The sequence below is a fragment of the Bipolaris zeicola genome (assembly GCF_000523435.1).
Source record: "Bipolaris zeicola 26-R-13 unplaced genomic scaffold scaffold_40, whole genome shotgun sequence".
In the NCBI taxonomy this organism is placed as follows: Eukaryota; Fungi; Ascomycota; class Dothideomycetes; order Pleosporales; family Pleosporaceae; genus Bipolaris; species Bipolaris zeicola.
The window spans coordinates 13,495-33,652 of record NW_006912089.1 but is presented as its reverse complement, the minus strand read 5'-3'; the positions used below and the strand labels follow the sequence as shown (position 1 = coordinate 33,652).

Below are 20,158 nucleotides of genomic sequence, written 5' to 3'. Positions count from 1 at the left end.
TCGAAGGGAGGATTGAGCAAAACTCATGGTATCATGCATTCGCAAACGCACAAAAACAAAATGGATGATGTAAGATAAGAGTGTTGGCTTTGCAAAAAAAAAAAAAAGGAAAAGAACATAGGAGATGAAGACAAAAGCGAAGAGGAGGAAAAAAACTCCTCCAGTTGCTTTGACAACAAGACGACCCACAAGACAGAGACGGAGAGACAGAGGTTTGGGGTTGTTTGGGTGTGGAGTGGTTATGCAAGAAACCAAGAAAAAAAACTCCCGACATAGAGAAAAAAAAAAGATGTAAACAAGAAGTTTTTGATATTGATTCGAATGGGTTGGTTGGTTGGTTGGTGGAATTAACAGGAGTAGAATGGACAAAGACGCACACATAAAAAATTGAAGGAAAAGAAAAAGAGACATGTTTACATTGAATAAAAAGACGGATCCCTCCTGGTTCGATCGCCTGGGATGTGTTTTCCTGTTTAGTTGACACGGATCGTGGTTTCAAGAGGGGTTCGTGGGAGGTCCTTGTCTATCGACGATCGGGGGATGCCTCCTCTGCTCTTGTCTTCCTTGGGGGGTGTTGGGGGGCCAGAATGCCTGTTGGACATGTAGTCATCCTTTGGCGGTGTGGGAGGACGTCCAGCGTCTTTTGGTGGCGTTGGTGGCGCCCTCCCGAGCGACTGATCCCTTTCTCTTGATTGTGACCTGGCTCTTGCCTGGAGTTGTGGTGGGCCAAGGTAGGGTGTACCTGCAGACTGCGATGGTAATGACGACGTTCGCTCGTTGTGCTCGCTCGCACCAGCTGCATTGTCTGTTGCGCTGCGGCTGCTGTGTCCACCGACGCTGGATGATTCTCCGACCTCCTCAACTACGGGAAGTGTGGTGCCTATCTCGCCTCTCTCTGCCGATGGGCTACGTACTGCCCGCATGTGGAAATTGGGTACATCCTCTTCATTCTGCCCGTGTCTTCGCGAACGATCGGCTTGATGCTCAGCCTTCTCAATGACACGCTCAGTTGACAACCGCTGGTTAGGAGTTGCACTAACGCCATCAAGCGAGAGATCGTTGAGTTCGTTTGTCACTTGTTCTTGCTTCTCACGCTCGGCTGCCTCCTTGGTCTTGGTGACGGCGCTGATGAATTTGATGAAGCGATCTCCGTATCGTTCTGGAGGAATGGCAGATATTTGAGACTCGGTGTTCGCGATACCCTTGAAGAAGTGCTCCATGCGCTTGATGAACGAGTACTAGAGAAATATTAGTCACCAACCAATCAGTCCGGATGATGCTAGCAAACTTACGTGTGTCAGGCAGTCGATAATACCAAGGTAATAAATCTCCTCTCCGGGCGCGTTATCCTCGTGAGTAGCCCGGAAGCCACCATCGTCCGAGTAAAAGTAAAAGTCACGGTTAGGATCATCCAGCTCATCTGGCATCTTACTTGACGTTTGACCCATGGGTACTGGCTTTTGTGTCTTGACCATCTGCCTTAGTTCGCGTGCCTTGCGCGCGTTCTCCAGCTTGGATGGTGTGCGCATGAGCTGATTAGGTGGCTGATCCGGTGACTCCTCGCCGCCAGGTGAAAAGACCTTGAGGGTCTTGTCCCGCAGGTTTTCTTCGTTGCCCTTCTCGAGATCATGGATACCAATTAGAAGTGAGTAGTCCATGATGTGCAGACGCTGCAAGAGCTTTACATCTTTTTGCATCTGTTCAATGAACATCTTCTTCTTCACCGGCCCCAGCTCGAGGTGCTGATCTCTGCGTAACCAGTTCAGGTCCTTGAGTGTTGCCCGAGGGTTGGCAGCCAAGTTTTCTTCCTTGAAATCTCGTCCAATGGTTGAACCTTTCAAATCAAATGTGCGGTGAATATCTCTATGCGGGGGAAACAGGTTGTTCATGACGACGAAATGGATCTTGCGTCCATAGGGTATCTTAACGCGGTGCAGGCCGTAAAATTGGGAAAGAAGGGTATTAGGGTTTTCTTGTACGTGGTTGTAGTAGTCCTTGAGTATCTTACGAAGGAACTTGTGTTCAGCGTGGTGAATGGTCTTGATGATGTACTTGTAGTCTCTGGAGAAATAGAAGAAGCTGCCACTCTTTCCGGGCGAGCCGAGCTCGGAAAGGATGTACTTGCTGGTTAGCGATACGAGGTAGTCGGCAGGGTCAAGCTTGAAAATGGTACGCAGGTGGCGGAACACCCATGGAGCGTAATCCTTGAATTTGAAGTCGTACTTTGCGGAAGGCGTGAGTTCGTTGCCGGTTCTGCGAGGTTGTTAGTATCATGTCAGGGGTTCAAAGAAAGCAGGCCTTGCAGACGAAGTGAAACTGAACTCGAGCAACAGCTTCGTCTCGGCAGGAAAGCCAGTCGGCACGTACATGTCAAACGAGAACTTGTGCTTCGCGTCAAAGTCGGCGTCGGTAAGTTCTCGGTCCATCTTGGCGTTTGTTCTCGAGACGGTGAAGCGGATACCGGTCAACATGTTGTAGGCCGTGACCCAATTGACGTGGTTTTGATCCACCTTTGTTCCTACCACGACGCGATCTTCATCTTCGTCTTCTTTGCGCTTCCTCTTGCTGGCCCGCTTCTGACGAATGTGTTCAGCCCAGCGTGCAGCTTCATCATCCTGCGGCACTTCCTCGGGAGGCATGTCAGAGTTGATGGATCGCGTGTTCCTGCGCACAAGCGACATGGAACCTCTGCGCTTGTGGGGGTGGCTGGGCGAGAATCTACCGCTTGCGCTGATGACGTCGTCGGTGTTGTTCTGGCTTTCACGAGCGCGCGAGGATTGCACCTTGGGCACCTCGAGCGTGTGACGTTGTTGCAGACGGTAGGGATGTTGTGATGGCCCGGGAGTGCTGTTGTTGTTGTTACTGGTATTGGTGAAGGTGGGTGGGGAGGAGGCACGCTGAGCTTGGTTGGTTGGGACCTGCAAGCTGGGTGTGCCAGCTTCGGCCTGAGACTGGGGCGATGACGAAGTGGGAGCGTTAGGGACTGAACCCACGTGGGGGACGTGAAAGTCTTTGCTCGCTTCCCTTGTAGCATCGCCTATGTCTATTTGGCCCATTTCGACGTGGGTTGTGCTACCGCACAGTCTGTCCTTGGTCTTTGTGCTGTGTACCGACGCGAAGTAGCCGTCGTCTCTGGCCGGTCGCTCAGTCGACCAGCGCTGCGTGTCGGACGACTTGGGCATGGTGTCTGGGTCGTATGAGTCGCCTCGGTGCCAGCTGGAGCGGCTTTCTTCGTGCGACAAGCGCTTATCGATGCTCTCGGGCCTGGTTGAACGTGCGTGGGGATGTGCGTGCGTCGTGTTCATGCCATTGGTGAGCTTTGCGTTCATGGGCTGCGAGTTGCCATTGGTGAAGGAGTCCCTGGGTGGCGGTGTAGTCGACGCGGCGGTTTGTCCATGTGCGAGGGAAGAACGACCGTTTGAGTCGGTAGCATAGGCGGGCATCATCTGCGACTCATGGATGGTGACGCTCATCAAAGAGGCAGCCTTCGCCGAGCGCTGCGTCGTCGGGGTCGACGAGGCGTGAGAAGCCAGTGTGTGCGGTGTGGGAGGGGGATGGGGAGTGGGTCGGGTGGTGCAGACGATGCGAGGAGCAGCACCGTACCGGAGCACGACGGTCCAAAGGGGGACGAGAGGGTGACGACTATGTCTCTTTCTCGCTCACTTGCTGTGGCTCTGTGCGCGGGCGGGCGGGTGTCGAGGGCAGAAGCAACGTGGGGTCGGCAAGAATGGGCGTGGATGTGTGTGGATGTGTGTGGATGGAGTGTAGTCGAGCTCGAGGAGTAGCAGAAGCCGGCGGGTGTGAAGCTCGAATAGTTGGCAGCTCTGCGCCCGTCAGCCCTCGCTCGCCGTGACCCGACTTCCGTCTTGCGCTAGGCTTGGCGCTTGGACAGTGCCTGATTGCATCCACATTCACAGCCATTCCATTCATACACCGGCCGACAACGAGCAGCGTGCAACTCCACCGACCCCGCCCCTGTCAGGCCCTGCGGATCGCTGCGCTGGTGCAGCAAATGCCTCCCTAATTGTCCATTAGAGCTGTCGTCTTTTCCCTGGCGTCGTGTTGCGCCATGTCAGCGCAAACGCTCTGCTCCATAGCCGTCGTACGGGGAGATTGCGCGTCTGGATTAAGAACAGCCGGCGTCCCTCAGCCACACCAATAGTCCCAGCAGCCCGGGTGCGGCGTCATGCTGTGGCACTCGCACTCGCCCGGTTTGTGAACGCTCTCTCCTCACCTTGCATGGCTAAAACATGCACACAGCCAGGCGACACAGGGCGAGAGGCCTTTTTTTTTTGTTTGAGCGTGTCGCCTGTCAATGCTGCGCCCGTCCATCCGCATCCGTCTATTCCGGCATTGCTGTGGTGCCAAGCAGCGGGCTTTTGAGCATGCGAGCCGGGCCTTGCCCTGCCTGTCTGCCTGCGCCGCACTTTCTGGCGTCTGGCCGGCAACGACTAGCTCCAGGTCCGCCGCTAGCCCTACGCCCTAATCTCCAGGGTAACGTTGCTTTCTTGCAATGTGTACTAGCACCTCTGCTATGTGAGTGTTTTGTTCCGAAACACACTGCGCTTTCGCCCTTCCCGCCGCCCTTCCTTGCGTTGTTGTTATTGTTGTTGTTGTTGCTGTTGCCAAAAGCGTCATGATACTACCAAGCAGTCCTTGGTAGGCGAGCGGTGTAAGAGAAAGGGGCGCCGCAGGTGGGCACCCAACATCACGTGCACGCGCACGTGAAACCACAGCACCCCACTGCCATTTCATCTGCCAGGGTCCATTCTCGACGTCTTCATGGGCCTGCGTCAGCCTTGTCTACTGCAACTATACCCGCATCCTCGCCATCTCTAACCACTTGCCATCCTTATCCCGCTACTGCTGCCTTTGACCTGTCACCCAAAATAGAACTAGCTAGCAACAAGAAACGACCACAAAGCTCGACAAAGTGCGAACCGTTTCAAGCCACGCCCTAGGCTCCTACTAGCAACCTTGTTCGCCGTCTGCCACAACACCAGACTCAAACATACCTCATCTCCATGGGGGCCAAGACCATGCAGCGCTCATGCCCTGTCTCGGCCTCTCTACACCACTCTCTCGGTCAACGTGGCTAATGAGCAATTCTTAGTCTGGCCACCCACATCCTGGCAAGGCCGATGCTAATGCCACAACAACTCTGTCCTGCGACATGCAGCGCTTCAGCCGGCAGTAATCCGATAGCATTGCCCAGAACTTAATGTGATGACTTCTGTATTTGGCAACTTTTTTCTCACCACGCCCTCGTCGAGCATCTTCCTCACTTCTCCCGCGGCATGCTGTGCAATCTGCGTCAGCTTGACTGCCCAGCCACGATTGTCTTTGTCTGCATCGTGGGCAGAGATCCAAGCTTTTGCGTACAAGCTTTTGGCGATCTCAGTCCCGCCCGGAGACCCGGCTGATATGTTGCCGCCAAGCCACCATGGGTTTTCGACGCAGTCAAAAGAATGAAGAAGCGCAGTTAGAGGCAAGGCTGATTCAGAAACAAGATACGAGCTGGCATATGGCCGTATCATGTCGTATGAAACTCCATGGGGCGAGTAGATGACCGACAGCGTCTTTTCACGATTGTTGTACGGCGAGGGCACAATGGTGCGAGGCGACGATGCAATCGTCATCGGGGATCCTGGCGACGGAGGCGGGCTCATGGGAAGATCAATGTAGTGCATTGGGCTGAGCGAAGAGAGCACCGTGCATGGAGGCCGATATGTTATACCAATAGCATGGTGGACCTTGGAGATGTCGCGTTTCGCAGGTATCCAGGTCACCGTCACTTCACCACACGTTCCTCGAGCCGAAGGTGGGGGTAGCACAATGCGATGGACAGATCGGTCATCTCCCTGTGCAAATCGTGGAAGGGCATGTACGGCCTCGGGACGAAAGTGCTTCCACGATCGAATCTTCTTGGCTGCAGCGGGAATGGCTAGAATGGTCGACTCGCCGTCTGGTGGCAGTTGACGCAGTGTCGCTTCATGGCAATGGTCGGGCTTGTCTTGGGATATCAACACGAGGTCAGGCTCGCGATCCAGGTCTCGGAGATTCGAGATGGACGGCTTTGCCCTTTGCTCCGAGTGTGAGAAGACAGAGTTGAGGATAATCGATGGCCCAGTCAGCCAGGCTGCCCACGAAACAAAGCGTTAGCAGATGGCCGGCATGCGTCCAGGGGCATCACATGCTACGATGAACAAGTGTGGGCGACTGGCACCGCCTAAACCTTGGACTAACTTACGGTCAACTAGAATCGTAAAAGAACCGGGAAACAAGCCCGGGGACGACGGTGGGGCTGCAGGTGGGTCGAAGGTAAGAAGGAAGGAAGTGTCTCCATTTAAGGACTGCACTGAAAGCGACATGGTTGGCGGTAGCGGCAGTTGAGGCAAAGCACACCACGAGGCAGCTGCGGTACGGTGGGAGACATGAAGGGGCCAGTCCCAGAAAGCAGGGCACGGCAATACTGCGTCAAGCTGTCATGGAGCGAGATTACGCTTGGAAGGTGGACGCGGATATGGTAGTTGTAGACGAGCTCCGTGGTAGGAAGGAGCAAGTGCACACGAGGCCATGTGTAACCACATTTGGAAGCAAATTAAAGACATGGCACTAATACTCCTACTTACTACAAGACTACAAAGGTAGTCGCAGAGGACAATCGCTTATCGCCTGGCTCTGTCAGCAATCTCCCACCGGCTGTTCATGCAAAAAGAAAGAAAGAAAAAAAGTCACGGCTGGCAGGATGGTACTTTTTTTTCTCGTCCCCTGTCTTCCTTCCTATTTTTCTCTCGTCCTTGCCGGCGCCCGACCAAGCCGCGCCGGATTTCGCCATGGGACATGCGGCCATGTGCAAAAGTGACAGCCTTGCCGGCGGAGGGTGCAGCTAGCTCGGGGTTGCAGCAGTGGGAGCAAAAATCTTTTCACGTTTGTTGCGCCGTAGCCGGTCTTGTAGTGCAGACGAACAGGCTCCGGGGTGTGGGCTGGTCCAGTGGCATTCACGGGCTTGAAGCTATGGCAGTGCACGGGACTCGAGCTTCTGCGAAGCCTCGTGCCGATGATGAGTCGCTCTCCAACTCGACGCCGTCTGATTGGAGCGCACAACAATCTATGGGAACGATAGGTCATTGGGCAGCACAAAGCTCTTTCTCCAAACTGCCCGGTTCTTTCGTCTGGTCCCAGGCACGATCCCGGGCTGTGGTCTGATTGCTCACTTGCTGGAAGCTTGCCGTGGCGACACAGCTCTCTGCCTTTTGCAGCAGCACGAGCAGCAGCTGCAGCAGCAGAAACAGCAACAGCACCAGCACCAGCAGCGCACGCCCATTGACGCCTCCTCCGCGCCTGCAGTGCATGGCCACATCGTCATCCTCGAATAAAGCTTTCACTCGGTCTTCCCCAAGCCCCGCGGCCTTGCGTAGCTGCCCCGCATCCGCCTGCCCTTCTGTCTGCAGTTGGCAGCAACTTCAGCTCAGAGCTTCCTCCACTAAGTGTGAGCCAGAGAGCTCCTCGACACACCTTGCCTGTAGTCGCCGCGACCAGCTGGAAGCTGCGCGCCCTCCGTACACAGCTTCCCTCACCCGCCTTAGAGCTTCCCGCGCAATTTTTGCTTCTCCGAGAAGCTTCTGCCGTTGATGCTTGCAGCCATGCCTCCTTCGCGCGCAGCACCGCTTACGAGCTCCTTCTCCGTCAGTGACGAGAACAACGTCGTCGTCTGCCCGCTGCGCAACCATGATAGCTCAGCTTGCCGAAAGCGCTGTACCGGCGTAAGTCTCCCACGAGAGCTAGCTACCCCACGTCATCCCACGCCTCGAAGCTCCCCTTGCCCCAGCTGCCGACTAATCCACCATGTGTAGGAGAAGCGCTTTCGCTCTATGCAAGAGCACATTCGACGTGCTCACCCAGAGCACTATATTTCCAAGCTTCCAGCAACAGAGGTATGAGCTTTCAGAATATCAAAAAAAAATTAGCCACATTACATGCTAATATCATCTGCTCGCTCGTAGGAAAGTTTTCTGTTAATGGTCAATACACCACCGCAAGAACGAGCTCCTCCTCCTCCCCCTACAACGACGGCAGTGACAGCGCCACAAACGTATGATTACAGCAATAATGAACACAATTCCTTCTTCGAGTCCGAATTCGGTGCCAATTCTCTTCGAGGGCCTGGCGAAACGCGTCGGCCATCGCTATTGCCTACCGCGACTGCTGCGGCTGCCCTGGCCTCGTTACACAATCACCGTGCAGAGTATGACTGGGATTCAGATCCGGTAAGAAGCCGCACTGCAGCGTTCCCTGCATACCATAAGGCTAACACATGCTGTGAACAGGACGCAGCATCCGACCCAGACTCGAAGAACTTCAGGCCCCGCGCGCGCTTTGCCCCAACCCCCGTAGGCCCACCGAGCAATACCGAAGAACCATACTATACCTCTGGCTCTATCCAGCAAGAGCTCTTGCCATCTTCCCTCGCGCGCTCGCCTCCCGGTCGCTCTTCCACTCTGCCTCCGGGAGCTCACTCTCTTAAGCCGAACCGGCCTCGCAAGCCATCCATAGGGCAGAATGCTCGTCGAGGAAAACATGAACGCCAGAAATCAAAAGAGCACAATCGGAGAATGAGCTATGACCGAAAAGCATTTTCGGCTGAGCCTGCAACAGCAGCTGCCATCATGGGCAAACGGTGGGAAGACCTCATTGACGCTGCTGCTTCAGCAACTGAAGAGGATAGCCGTGACCTGACCCCTGTAGGTTTCTCACTCTGGTTTATGATCAAAGCTGACGTAACCAGGTGCCGCAATCACCCAATCACTCACCCCACATGATGAACAGTCGAACATCCATGCCACCCTTCAACTTTGCTTCACAACTCCAGTCATACACCGCATCCCCCTTGAACAATGCTTTGACGCCTCCACCGCCGGACATGTCGGATCTGCAGCCCTTTCCCTCTGTCGAGTCATCGATTGAATCAGCAATGTCTGGCCACAATTTTCATATGCCCTCGCAGGGCCTTTCTGACTCGTCTCCCAACTCCCTATTTCCTGTTCAAATATACTGCGCTGCCTGTCGGAAGCTGTCCATATTGCGCGACAGCTATGCATGCTCTGAATGCATCTGCGGTCTGTGCCAGGAGTGCGTCGACGTTCTGGTCAGCGAGCATAATCGCGGTCGCGCTCCGACATGCCCACGGTGCAGCACCATTGGAGCCAAGTTTAAGCCCTTCCAGCTGGACATTAGATGAAACGGTTTGGACTTTCTGCGATTTTTGATCTTGGTATTGCTTATTGGCGTTCTGTTACGGCCCCCCACACGTTTCCTGGGCCTTGGATCTAAGTACCGGCGTTTTCTCCAGCATTATTAGGACAACGGATTGGACGGCGTTTTACTATGTTTACTTTTCAAGAGCAGTGCAAGTAAGCACTACTCAAAAGCAGGTTGAAATACTGCATCAAGGAACGGAAAGTCCTCCGTGCTGCAGTCATGATGAATGAAGAGATGCAGAGATAGATTACGTCTGCGAATACAAGTCAAGTGCGGATATGCACACTGCTATGATGTTTTGGTCTCTCCAGCCTGCACAGCACAGATCCGATAATCAAGCCGTCAAGCATGCACTATGCAATGGACTCGAGCTTCTGTCTTCCACATTATCATCCTAGGCTACGTCAGCATCAAAAAAGCTCGACACCCGCCCTCGTGACAGAGTGGTGGTGAGGCTGGGGCGGCGCCGATTCGGCAAAGGAAAAAAGATGCGGTGACTGAGCCGTGGTTTAATGTGGGCGGGAGTCTGTGAGTGTCAGGAGCTAAGTATACGTCACATGTCAGTTCACGGGTGTTGGGAAGTGGGCGTCCATGCCAAGGCCAAACTACTATCGTAACGAAACGCTTACTCTTGATACGATGAAGGCGTAGGATCGGTCTAGAATGGCCAGACTCTGTTGAGAGTGAAGAACACGAGAGGGGAGATTGCGGATGATGAGCAAGAGAGGAATAGCTGGTAGGATTTCGGCTGGTCGCAAAAAGCCGGCAGCAAGATATCTATTTTGGCCGTTGCCTACTGCAGGGAACGAAGCGATGTGGGGGGCTTGGGCTGAACGGGCGTCTTGGGTCCCGGAAAATCAACGTTAGGATACGTATAGTCGGCTGCTGAAGAATGGCGAACAAAGGGGGCAGCTGCCGCCGCCACTGTCTGCTGCACGGACAAAGCGTTGACTGATTCGTATCGATTGGCGGTTATAATAGTCATCCGGATAAAAGAGCCATGACGAATTCGGAAGTAACGATTCGAGCACACCTACGCGACGCCGCTCCTCAGACCGGACTCTGGACTGTAGTCAAGAAAGACCAAAATCGCCTGCCTGCTGGCAAGTTTTGCGATTCGTGGCCATCGAAAAAGGAGGGGTTATCGTTTTGTTGCGTGTATGGAGGGTGCGCATGACCTCTACCTCTCGTCAATGTTTCCTGTTGTCAGACCAATCACACTTTATTTCCTGATTGGGCCAATCACGGAACAAGCAAATAATGGCAGAAGGGACGCAGATGCCGGCAAGGTACATATGGCGGTGAAGTGAGCGGGAGGGAAGCTTCTTTGCCCGAGCATGGAAAAGCCAAGCCCGTCTCCTAATACACGTTAAATACGTATAGTCTTGTTTGCAAGCCAATCGCTACACTTGGCTCAAAGGACATAGTGTCAACAAGCCGCCGTCCGGATATGGCTCGGTGTAGATCAGACTAATGATACCGGGCGAAGACCAGCTGACGGGGTTTTGACGAGAGAAGCGCTTCTGCTTCTTGATGATACCGCCATGCAACTGCAGATCGTCACCAATCTCACAAGTCATGTGCCGACCAATCCATCTTGGTTTGTGCAAAGCTCATGCAAATGCCATGTCATTGTCATGCTGCTCCCATTTTCCCACGATGCACACACCCTTCCCCCCTCTCCCCATAAAACAAACATCTCCACAGTTCATGTAGAAACAAGAAGACAACACATCCTGGGCAACCGTTATTCATTTCCTTTCCGTCCGTCCCCTGTCTCCGTTCCTTGCTCCCCGCCGCGGAACCTTTGTCTCTTTCTCGGAAACTTCAAATAAACGAAACACATACTACATAAAAACAAGCCCCCAGTTGACCCGATCGGCGCTTCTAGCGCAGGGCCTGGCCTTTGCAGATGCCCCAACCCCACACACCGACCGGCACACACACACACACTTTCAATAATCCTTGGGGCATGCAAGGCAAAACGCACGACACACACACACACACACACAAACATGTGCTTACTTACTTACTACTGTAGCCGCTGTGGGTCCCCCCTCCTCCTTACTCTCTGCGGCAACCAACCGCCAAAGAAAGAAAAGGAATGACACAACCCCACCGATACCAGGCCAGGCTGGGCAGGACCAATCCAACCCCAACACTGCTAGCTTTATACCGGAGCCCACCAGGCCAAAACGCCAAAAAGTAGCGCCTAATGTATTTGTACCCTCGAGTTTTTTTGGTCAATAAAGACGCGCAGTAGTTTCAAACGGCAGGTTCCCTGTGCTAAGAGAGATCCACCACCGCCGCCGTCTTACCTTCTTTGCATTACTGATTGGCGCTTGGCCAGCCCCCCTCCCTCCATTACAGGGAACACGGGGGCGGACAGCGGAGCGGTTGACCATGTGGTATGTCAGTGTGTATGCTTGCGTGTTGTGGAGTAATTAGTTACTAGTTCAGTTAAGGAAATTAGGCAAGGAGGGCGGCTGGCGGGGTGGGCAAGGGCAAGTGCGGGTAACGCTTGCAAGTCACACATACGCACACCCCTGACATATGTCCGCCGCCGCCCCTCGCTCCGCTCGCGTGCCCTCTAAATTAGGGAGGGGGTGGGTTCTTTCTATCTTACGCTGCATATGGTGGTGGCGGGCAGGGCCAGGCAGGCGAAAGGAAACAAAAATAAATAAAAAAAGGTATTTAGGTGCGAGGTTGTGCCCTCGCGTGTTTCTGCATTAACCTTTTCGTATCCCTCCCGTTTGGCCCCCTCGTACCGTGCCCCCCGCTACCGCCGCCCCATCCCGGTATACAGATCCGCTCTCCGTTGGGCGATTAACCTTGCCGTCTGTACCTGGAACGGGGGATTTTAAAAAAAAACCAAGAGTCTAGAAGTCTAGAACCTTTTGTTCTCTCTTACATACCTTCGGTCAATATTATACCTGATACATATAAACTTCCTTGGATATCCCAACACACCCACCCACCCCTATTACGCGCATACACACGTACACACACACGCTCCACACACGGGATCCACCATCATTACGACTACAACAACGACAACCTAACAACAACTTGAACACTACACATATACACACACACATACATACATACCGACAAAATGCCCATCTTCCGCACCCTAACCACCAAACTCAAAACCTCACTCTCCGCCTCCTCCTCCCCAGACACCACACCCGTCCAATCCCCCATCTCGCCCCAAGCCTCATCTCCCTTGTCGTCATTCGAGCGACTAAGCGGCCGCAAGCAAGCCTCAGGCAGCACGACGGCCGTCGATGCCACGGCGGGAGAGCGGCCGCAGGCGCAAAAGCGGACAGATTCGTTTATGACGCATCATGGGGGCGGAGGCAGTAACGAGAGTGTTGTGGAGAGGAAGATGGTGACGATGACGAAGCGGACGAGTCGGTTTAGGGAGGAGTTGGATTTTGAAGCTGAAGAATGAAATGGTGAAGAAGGATTGGAAAAGGGAAAAAGGATGGTTGGTGTTTAAAAGGTATGTTTTTTTCTTGGTTCTTTTGGATTTCCAATTGTGGTATTTCTACGTTGGAAACGAGCAAGTTTGACTGTTTACTAACATTCAATGTAGTCTAATCATGCTGTTTCTTCTGTACCAGCGCCAGTTGAACTCTCAGCATCGTCGTCGCCGCCTTGTAGTGGTGTACCTGTTCTACTTGCACCACCACTCTTTGGAGGTCCTCTAGGCGGACCACCAGCCTTGGGCGGAGGAGGCACGCCGCTGCCCTTCGTCGGTGCATAATCTTGCTCCAGACTCTTCTGCTCGCCTTCCTTGAAGTAGTCATCCAGTCCACCGCCACCAGTCGCCGTACTGGCCACATGGTGCGCTCTGCCCTTCTTTTTAGGCGGGGGTGCGGTGCCTTGGGGAGGAGGCGACTTGGCCGGTAGCGCCATGTTGGCTGGGACGAAGAGCTCAGCTGGTGCACCCGACTGAGCAGGAATGCCCATGGAAGACACCAAGGGACGTTTTTCGTCAAACGACGTAGTTCCGCTAGCATCGCCTGCCGAGAAGAAGGTTTCCCCAGGAGCTGGCGGAGGCTCGTCTAGACCGGCTGGAATACGATGCAGCGCACCGAAACCGAGGACGCAACCCAATGCACCCTCACCGCCCCAGTTTCGCGTCGGCGTAATAGTCACGGGTCGGGTCACGTTGTACTCGTGGTTGTAAACATAGAGTCTCAACGGCCTGTTTAGAAAGTCTTCGACAAGCTCGCCGAGTCCAGACTCGCCGCGCACGAGACCTTCGGGGCTGCCAATGACGTAGTCACCGTAGGGAAGTAGTCCTGCGGCATCTGCGGGCGAGTTCGGGGCTACATCTAGGATATGCCAGACATCTTCTGCAACGGCGAGTGGTGACCATTGCAGGGCGATTCCTAGCGTGGGTTGATCTGCTGGGATCTGAAGATAGACTTCGCGAATCTTCTGGCCCTACACAACGGCTTTAGTTTAGATTCCCCGTTTAATTTGGAAATCAAAAATAAATAGATAAAGAATAAAAGCAATCAAAGTAAAAAAGCTTAGCCATGACAGCCGGGTTGACGTGTGCTCGGGACGTTTTTTGGCCCAAAAAATATGCTTTTGGGAAATTGACCCGTTGCATAAAAGCAAAATCTCCCGTGAAATATGACGCACTTAATGCGGCTCCAAGTATTTAGTCGACCAAAAGAAAGAAGAAGGACACAGACCCAAAGAGCCGCCGCCGCCGCCGTTAATGAAACATAATGGGAACGTACCTTTGCACTGAAAATACCCAAGCTAATAGTTGTCCCGGCACAATTGCGCACCTCTGTCGTAAAGAGATTGGGATCCGGATTATCCTGTGCAAGAAATGTCAAATTAGCAAAATAAAATAAAATAAAAAACATACACTGTTCTAAAGCACAACTCTCCCTTGAACTACATCCATTTTTTCTCCGTCTGGGCATTCCTTCCCCCCTTCGCCCTTTACACCTACGCTTTCTCTCTCCCATCTCCCCACCCTCATAACCAAAACAGTTTACACTACGAAGAATATTCAAAAAAAGGTGAACTCACAATAGTCCTCCCATTAATACCAATCACAAAATCAAACCACGGCTCAAGCGGAATCTCCAAATTAGCATTGCGCAGCACCTGGAAGCCGTACGCGCCATTCGTCGACGATTGGTGCTGCGTGCCGGTGTCGTCGGGGAGGGGTGCGGCATCGAGCCGCGATATAAAGCGGTTTAGGGCGCCAAAGACGGACATGGCCTGGATAGAGTGTGTGTGTGATGTTGTGATTGCTGGTTTGAGGTGATGTGTGTGGAGGGTGGGGAGTTTGGGTGTTGGACGGTCTGTCGATATAACATGTGGCTTGACGCAAGTGCAGGCAAAGGGGAATCCGTGTGCTGGGGGTGGGGCTAGGCTGGATGAGGTAAGGTGGGGTTTAGGAACTATTGTGGTTTGTCTTACCGCGCTTGGTTATCTTTCGACTACGCAACTTGAACTTTTTTTTTCTTTTTTTTTGAAACTTTCAGCGTGTGGTCTATGTGACTACAGTGCTTTCAAGCAGTGAGAAACTACTTTCTTAGAAAATGAGCGACAACGCAGATGAGAACGACGTAGACCAGTGGTCCCGCGTCGAGCAATTCCCCGAACACCTCAAAAAGTATTGTTTACTCCCCCGTCCCTTATATTCACTTATGACGTGATCTCTTCAAAAATAAAAAATAGTTCTAATGGTCGCACAGATACTGGTTCCAACGCTTCAAAATCTGGGAAAACTATGACCAAGGCATCTGGATGACCGAAGACGCTTGGTTCGGCGTAACCCCAGAACCCATAGCCAACAAGATAGCTGCGCACATTGCCGAGTCTGCACCTAAAGAAAAAACAGTCATTGTCGACGCGTTTGCGGGCGTAGGCGGCAACGCCATTGCGCTTGCGCGGTCTGGTCGGTGGGAACGCGTGTTTGCGATTGAGAAAGATGCGAGGACGCTAAAGTGCGCAAAGCACAATGCCGAGATTTACGGGGTGAGCAACAAGATTTTCTGGCTCAATGCCGATTGCTTCGATGCTATCAATAGGTTTTCCGGCCAGAAGAATGTCGTAGTGTTTGCGAGTCCGCCGTGGGGAGGTTTGTATTGGGAATACCGTTTTATTGATATGCATTGCTGATAGGGTACAGGGACCGAGTATGGTGCAGAGAATGTCTTTGATCTTACAAAGATGGAACCGTATAATCTTGACCAGCTCTACAAAGCCTTTACCAAAGTGAGCAATGAAGTGGTATTGTACCTGCCGAGGACGTCGGATCTCAATCAAATTGCCAGATATGGTCAGGATGGCAAGAAGCTCGAGGTGGCACATTATGCTATGATGGGTGCTAGTAAGGTAAGTGAAAATAGATTATCATGATCTTAATAGCGATACTAATGAAGATAGGCTCTATGTGTGTATTTTGGAGACTTTGATTTCGAGATGGAGGAGGAAAATAAATAGGATGTTCACTAGACAAATTGTCTTATAACCTCCTGTTCGACCCTACGGCTCTTTAATAGTTGATAACTTCCCTGTCTGACTCGGGTTCGGTTTTCTGCCTGTACAGTTCCTAATGACTGACAACTATAAATATGTGTCCCTTTTTGCGTGATGAAGATTAAATGCAGCGTCCCAAAACACCGTCGCTATGCATTCGAACGAAAACTCTCTTCTCAAGAGAGGAAGAAAGAAAGAATAATATGTAACACACTTCCTCAGCGCTTCACCACACCTTCCGTAAAGCCCAAACAATCCAGCCCTGGATCAGTGAGATGGCAAGCATGATATTCCTTTCCATACTTGCATGTACACGAAGGAGCCGTCCTCATTGCTACTCAGCACATCATAGCGCAAATGCGCTTGTTGGAAAGGTGATACTTGTACCACGTCTCCGTCTCATACCAACGTGAACGCAAAGCTGACGAGTAGCAGTGCCACGGAACCGCCATTACACCATCGCGATAAGAGATAGACCCATAAACACGATCTCCAAGACTGCTCCCGATTTCAAGACGGCGAACCAGCAAAAGAAGGAGTGGCAGGAACAGTAGCAGTAGCCGGTGACGCAGCATTCGCATCCTTGAAAGTGTCGTTTTGTTTCCTCTGGCCATTAAGAAGAGGACATAGCCTGAAACATTGTTAGCAAAAAACGATCCAAATGATAAAAGAGTGAGAGGAATTTCAGAGAACTTGTTAACACACTTTTTGTTTGTCTTGATGTGGCCCACCTCGCCGCAGTTAGCGCACTTGCGAGGTGTTGCTCCACCCTTTCCTGGACCACCGGTTACGCCTCCTTCTCCTGTCTGCGATTTGTGTAGACCCTTTGCCTTTTCGCGGCCCTCGCGACGTTCTATGTTGCGGGCCAGACGGGCAAGTTCGGCCTTGAGCTTGATCTGCTGGGCCTTGTCTACTTCGGGGTCGCCGGTGGGCTTGATATCTTCGATACGCATGTTCAGCAGACGCTCTTGGCGCTTGTGCTTGATGTAGAGTTGAATGACAGCTGGATCTGTGATAATTTCCGTGACGTCCTCATACTCGTCGTATTTGTTCTTGATAGTTCGTGTGATCTTGAGCTTCTTGCCGCGATTGTCTGCATTGCTATTGCGAGACATTTGTGACATTGTCTCATCGTCATGGCGCATTGTAGCTGGCGTTCCCATCTCAGAGCGTTGGCGTGGGAGATTGTTGCGAGGCACGGCCGTATCGACATCGTCCTCGGTATCGGAAGGCGGGTTCTGAGCAGACAGACTCTCTTTCTGCTTGTTCCAGATACGCTTGATGGCGTTCTCATACATAACCTGCTGGCGCTGTACGTTGTAGCTGTGACCGCCAAGCTCCTTCATCTTCTTGCTGTCAAGTCGATCAGCGGCACTCTCACCAACATCCCTAAAGCCACCCTTCATCGAGACCTTGATGAAACTGAAACCCAAGCCTTGTCCAGTAGGGTCGCCTTCTCCATGAAGCTCCAGCATCGCCTTGCCGGCACATGCGTTCAAGAAGTTCTTCGTGGTGTTCCATGGTGCCAACTTGACATCAGCGTTTTCGTTGTCTGCTTCATCATCGTCATCACGGATCTCATTCGATTTGATACCGGCATCCTGAAGCTGCTTGTCACCAGCATGCATGGAGTCAATAAGACAAACGTCTTCCGGCTTTATCCAAGTGCGTAGAATTGGTTCTTCAGGCACAGTCTCACCAGGCACAGGCTCCCAGGTACCAATGTCCTTCTGGTACTTCATGATTTCGCGCATTCGAGAGCGATTTTGCGCAATTTCAGTACCTGGAAGATGCTGCTTGATCATTTCGTTACTAACCCAAGGTTGTCGCGCTCCTCTCTGTTGTCCCTTTCGGTACAATCTGAACGCCAGCATCTTGAGTCGCTTCTTCGATGCTTCAGTAACCTTTCGGGCATGCGTACCGGGCACTTCGACGGATGGGAACTGCTGGCCAACCACCATAAGGTTGGGAATAGTCCGCATGTAGTATCTGGGGCCATTAACCCCAGTCCAGCTTCTGCTAACAAGGAAATCGGTCTCTTCAGGCTTGTGCTTGAACACTGGCGCTCTATACATGGCGTTGTGGAGCGTCAATACCTGCTGGCCTGGCTCAACTTGGCCAAACAGAGAGAAAGGACTCTTATCCTGCGGTAACAGAATCGATGTTTCTCCAATTCCATCTTCTGGCTTCGGACGTGCCGTGTCTTCCATGTCTTTCCGTCGGTAGTAATTGAGAATCTTGATGCCCATGCCAAAGTTGGACAAAGTGGTAGGGTACTCTTCCGAGTATTCGGCGAGGAGGAGATCTGAGTTGTCACCAATGTTGAGGTCCTCTGCAGTGGCGAAGGCCTCCGATGGTTTGAGGTTTTTCTTGTGTTTCCTTTTGACTGACTTGAGTGACGAGATACTGGCTCGCTCACCAGGCTTGAACGTAATAGTGGGCCGATGGAAGGACCGAAGTTCGCGATCAGAAAGTGCAACCTTGTAGAACGGATACTGCAACTTGAGTGCGGGCAGACTGTGCTCAACGTTCATGTGTCCAATAGTACTACGAACCTTCTGTTGACTGCTCTCTTTGAGCGCGTCATATGCCTCATCATTGGAAATATTGTAGCGCTTGAACATTGGATTCGCGAGACTACCGCGACTATCACGCTTGAGTCCCAGACCCAATGTTCGAGGCTTTGGAGGCTCTGCACTCGGCTGTTGTACGTCCAGCAGGAGATGAGGGTCGTTCATATCCAAGAGAATCTTCTTTGACAACTTCGCTGTTTCCAGCTCAGGGTCGTCCCAAGTGGGCAAATCCATGTGATCGTACACAGAAAATTGAATGGGCTGGTCGTGGTCTCCGAGTCTGCGTTTCTTGTTTGGTGACTGCCCAGCATTGACACTATCAGGTGGAGTTGGTGCTTGACCATTCTCGGAAAGGATTGCAGCGTTTGAGTCATCTGGAACTTCCCAGTCCTCACAAGCAATTCTGAGGTCGCTCCATGATACATTGCCAATCATTTCGTGATCGTTAATCGTATCGAAGTGATCGAAATCCATCTGCTCGTTCCCATCACCGTCATCTTCTGTAGTGCTCGTGATTTGTATGATTCCACCTTGCTCCTCCTCTTGTTGCCGACCGGACTTGGCGGTGGTTGTGGGATGTAATCGAAAACTCTTCTCCTGGTCTGGTGCGATATCCAGAGTAAGTTTGTTCATCTGGAACGGCCTTGGTGCCTTTGGCGGAACTTTTGGGATGTAAAAGGCGCGTTTTCGCGGTACGAGGCTAAAAAAACGTGGTGGTTTGTCTGCCTCGAAGTTGGGCCAAATCTTCTCAAATTCTTCTCTTGATGTCTTTTTAGGTGCATCCGCCAACTCGTCCTTCTTGCGAAGAGATTGGGCGAAGAGAGCCAGCTGTTCACGTACTTCTGGGTCTTCCTCCTCTTCCTCTTCCTCCTGAGTCGCCGTTTGTGCATTGGTGCGGCTGCTCTGTTGCGACTTGTCCTGGCCAGCCACGCTGAAGCCTTCTGAGACTAGATCTTCGATGGATGTGAGTGGGTCGTCTTTGTGCTGTGTATTTTCCCGTGTAGGATCCGAATGATCTGGGTCGTCTCCGAAAAGGTCATCCTGTGCATCGCCATCGCCAAACAAATCATCCATATCCACATCGCCGTTATCGAGTGTGCCACCGGAGTCCTGCATTGTGGTTCCGCTAAAGTTGATACCAGCGTCATCATCGCCTCCGCCCGACTCAAACTCTTCTTCAGGCAGATCATCGTCGCCAATATCCTCGTAATCCACGGCATCATCCGCCTTCTCGCCAGCCTCAAGTGGACGCGAGGCGATGCCACTTAGCAAGTCCTCTTCGCCTTCCGCCGCCCCCATTTGCGCCTGGCGCATGATTCTTGCAAAGTCTTCATCTTCCGCTGCGTCGCTGTGGCTGCTCGCCGTTGGGTTGTGCTCGTCGTCCATGGTCGTGTGCGATGCGGGCGTCTTCAAAGGGTGAAGTCAGACTGTATGAAGTTCGCTATCGATTCTGGTGTAATTGCAGCCGCGTAAATTATGGGCAAAGGCGAAGTATGCACCGCGGGGCGGGTGAAGGACCGAGGGGTGCGCGTACCGTCATTCACGCTGCCACCGCGCTCGGAATCCAGTGACACGTGGTAAAGGCAATCGGCCCGGTTGGTGCACTCGTCGCGACTGTGATTCCGATGTATCTCCTGGTGATTTCGATTCGCCGCAGTCGGTGTGGCCAACGGGCTCGTTGTCGTGTGCAACTGATGGAGGAGTCGCGGTTCACAAGTTCGAAGGCTGCGGCGAATGGGCCCGTGCGTCGTTCAATGAGCGGTCCGATTAGCGCGAAGGTTCGCGGACATCAGCCTCCGCTC

General features: G+C 52.6%; 7 protein-coding genes across 7 annotated transcripts; 3 read left to right on the top strand and 4 right to left on the bottom strand.

Annotated features, from left to right (window-relative positions):
• Positions 1 to 473: 473 nt before the first annotated feature.
• Positions 474 to 3,473, bottom strand: COCCADRAFT_3444 (uncharacterized protein; the record flags this gene model as incomplete). The annotated part of the gene is made up of 3 exons (XM_007712162.1): positions 474 to 1,238; positions 1,293 to 2,253; positions 2,308 to 3,473. The coding sequence occupies 3 exons, from the start codon at positions 3,471 to 3,473 to the stop codon at positions 474 to 476; spliced, it is 2,892 nt and encodes a 963-aa protein (XP_007710352.1).
• A 1,710-nt stretch (positions 3,474 to 5,183) lies between these two features.
• On the bottom strand, positions 5,184 to 6,371 carry COCCADRAFT_91223 (uncharacterized protein; the record flags this gene model as incomplete). Its single annotated transcript, XM_007712197.1, has 2 exons — positions 5,184 to 6,139; positions 6,251 to 6,371. 2 exons carry the CDS (start codon positions 6,369 to 6,371, stop codon positions 5,184 to 5,186), a joined length of 1,077 nt encoding a protein of 358 aa, XP_007710387.1.
• A 1,275-nt stretch (positions 6,372 to 7,646) lies between these two features.
• Positions 7,647 to 9,241, top strand: COCCADRAFT_3442 (uncharacterized protein; the record flags this gene model as incomplete). The annotated part of the gene is made up of 5 exons (XM_007712161.1): positions 7,647 to 7,766; positions 7,857 to 7,937; positions 8,007 to 8,270; positions 8,331 to 8,744; positions 8,789 to 9,241. 5 exons carry the CDS (start codon positions 7,647 to 7,649, stop codon positions 9,239 to 9,241), a joined length of 1,332 nt encoding a protein of 443 aa, XP_007710351.1.
• A 3,135-nt stretch (positions 9,242 to 12,376) lies between these two features.
• Positions 12,377 to 12,715, top strand: COCCADRAFT_35147 (uncharacterized protein; the record flags this gene model as incomplete). Its single annotated transcript, XM_007712185.1, has 1 exon — positions 12,377 to 12,715. One exon carries the CDS (start codon positions 12,377 to 12,379, stop codon positions 12,713 to 12,715), a length of 339 nt encoding a protein of 112 aa, XP_007710375.1.
• Positions 12,716 to 12,864: 149 nt separating this feature from the next.
• COCCADRAFT_91142 (uncharacterized protein) lies at positions 12,865 to 14,514 on the bottom strand (the record flags this gene model as incomplete). The annotated part of the gene is made up of 3 exons (XM_007712196.1): positions 12,865 to 13,716; positions 14,022 to 14,105; positions 14,323 to 14,514. The coding sequence occupies 3 exons, from the start codon at positions 14,512 to 14,514 to the stop codon at positions 12,865 to 12,867; spliced, it is 1,128 nt and encodes a 375-aa protein (XP_007710386.1).
• A 326-nt stretch (positions 14,515 to 14,840) lies between these two features.
• COCCADRAFT_91147 (uncharacterized protein) lies at positions 14,841 to 15,747 on the top strand (the record flags this gene model as incomplete). The annotated part of the gene is made up of 4 exons (XM_007712195.1): positions 14,841 to 14,914; positions 14,997 to 15,382; positions 15,434 to 15,639; positions 15,691 to 15,747. The coding sequence occupies 4 exons, from the start codon at positions 14,841 to 14,843 to the stop codon at positions 15,745 to 15,747; spliced, it is 723 nt and encodes a 240-aa protein (XP_007710385.1).
• A 546-nt stretch (positions 15,748 to 16,293) lies between these two features.
• On the bottom strand, positions 16,294 to 19,742 carry COCCADRAFT_3438 (uncharacterized protein; the record flags this gene model as incomplete). The annotated part of the gene is made up of 2 exons (XM_007712160.1): positions 16,294 to 16,414; positions 16,489 to 19,742. 2 exons carry the CDS (start codon positions 19,740 to 19,742, stop codon positions 16,294 to 16,296), a joined length of 3,375 nt encoding a protein of 1,124 aa, XP_007710350.1.
• Between the last annotated feature and the right edge of the window lie 416 nt (positions 19,743 to 20,158).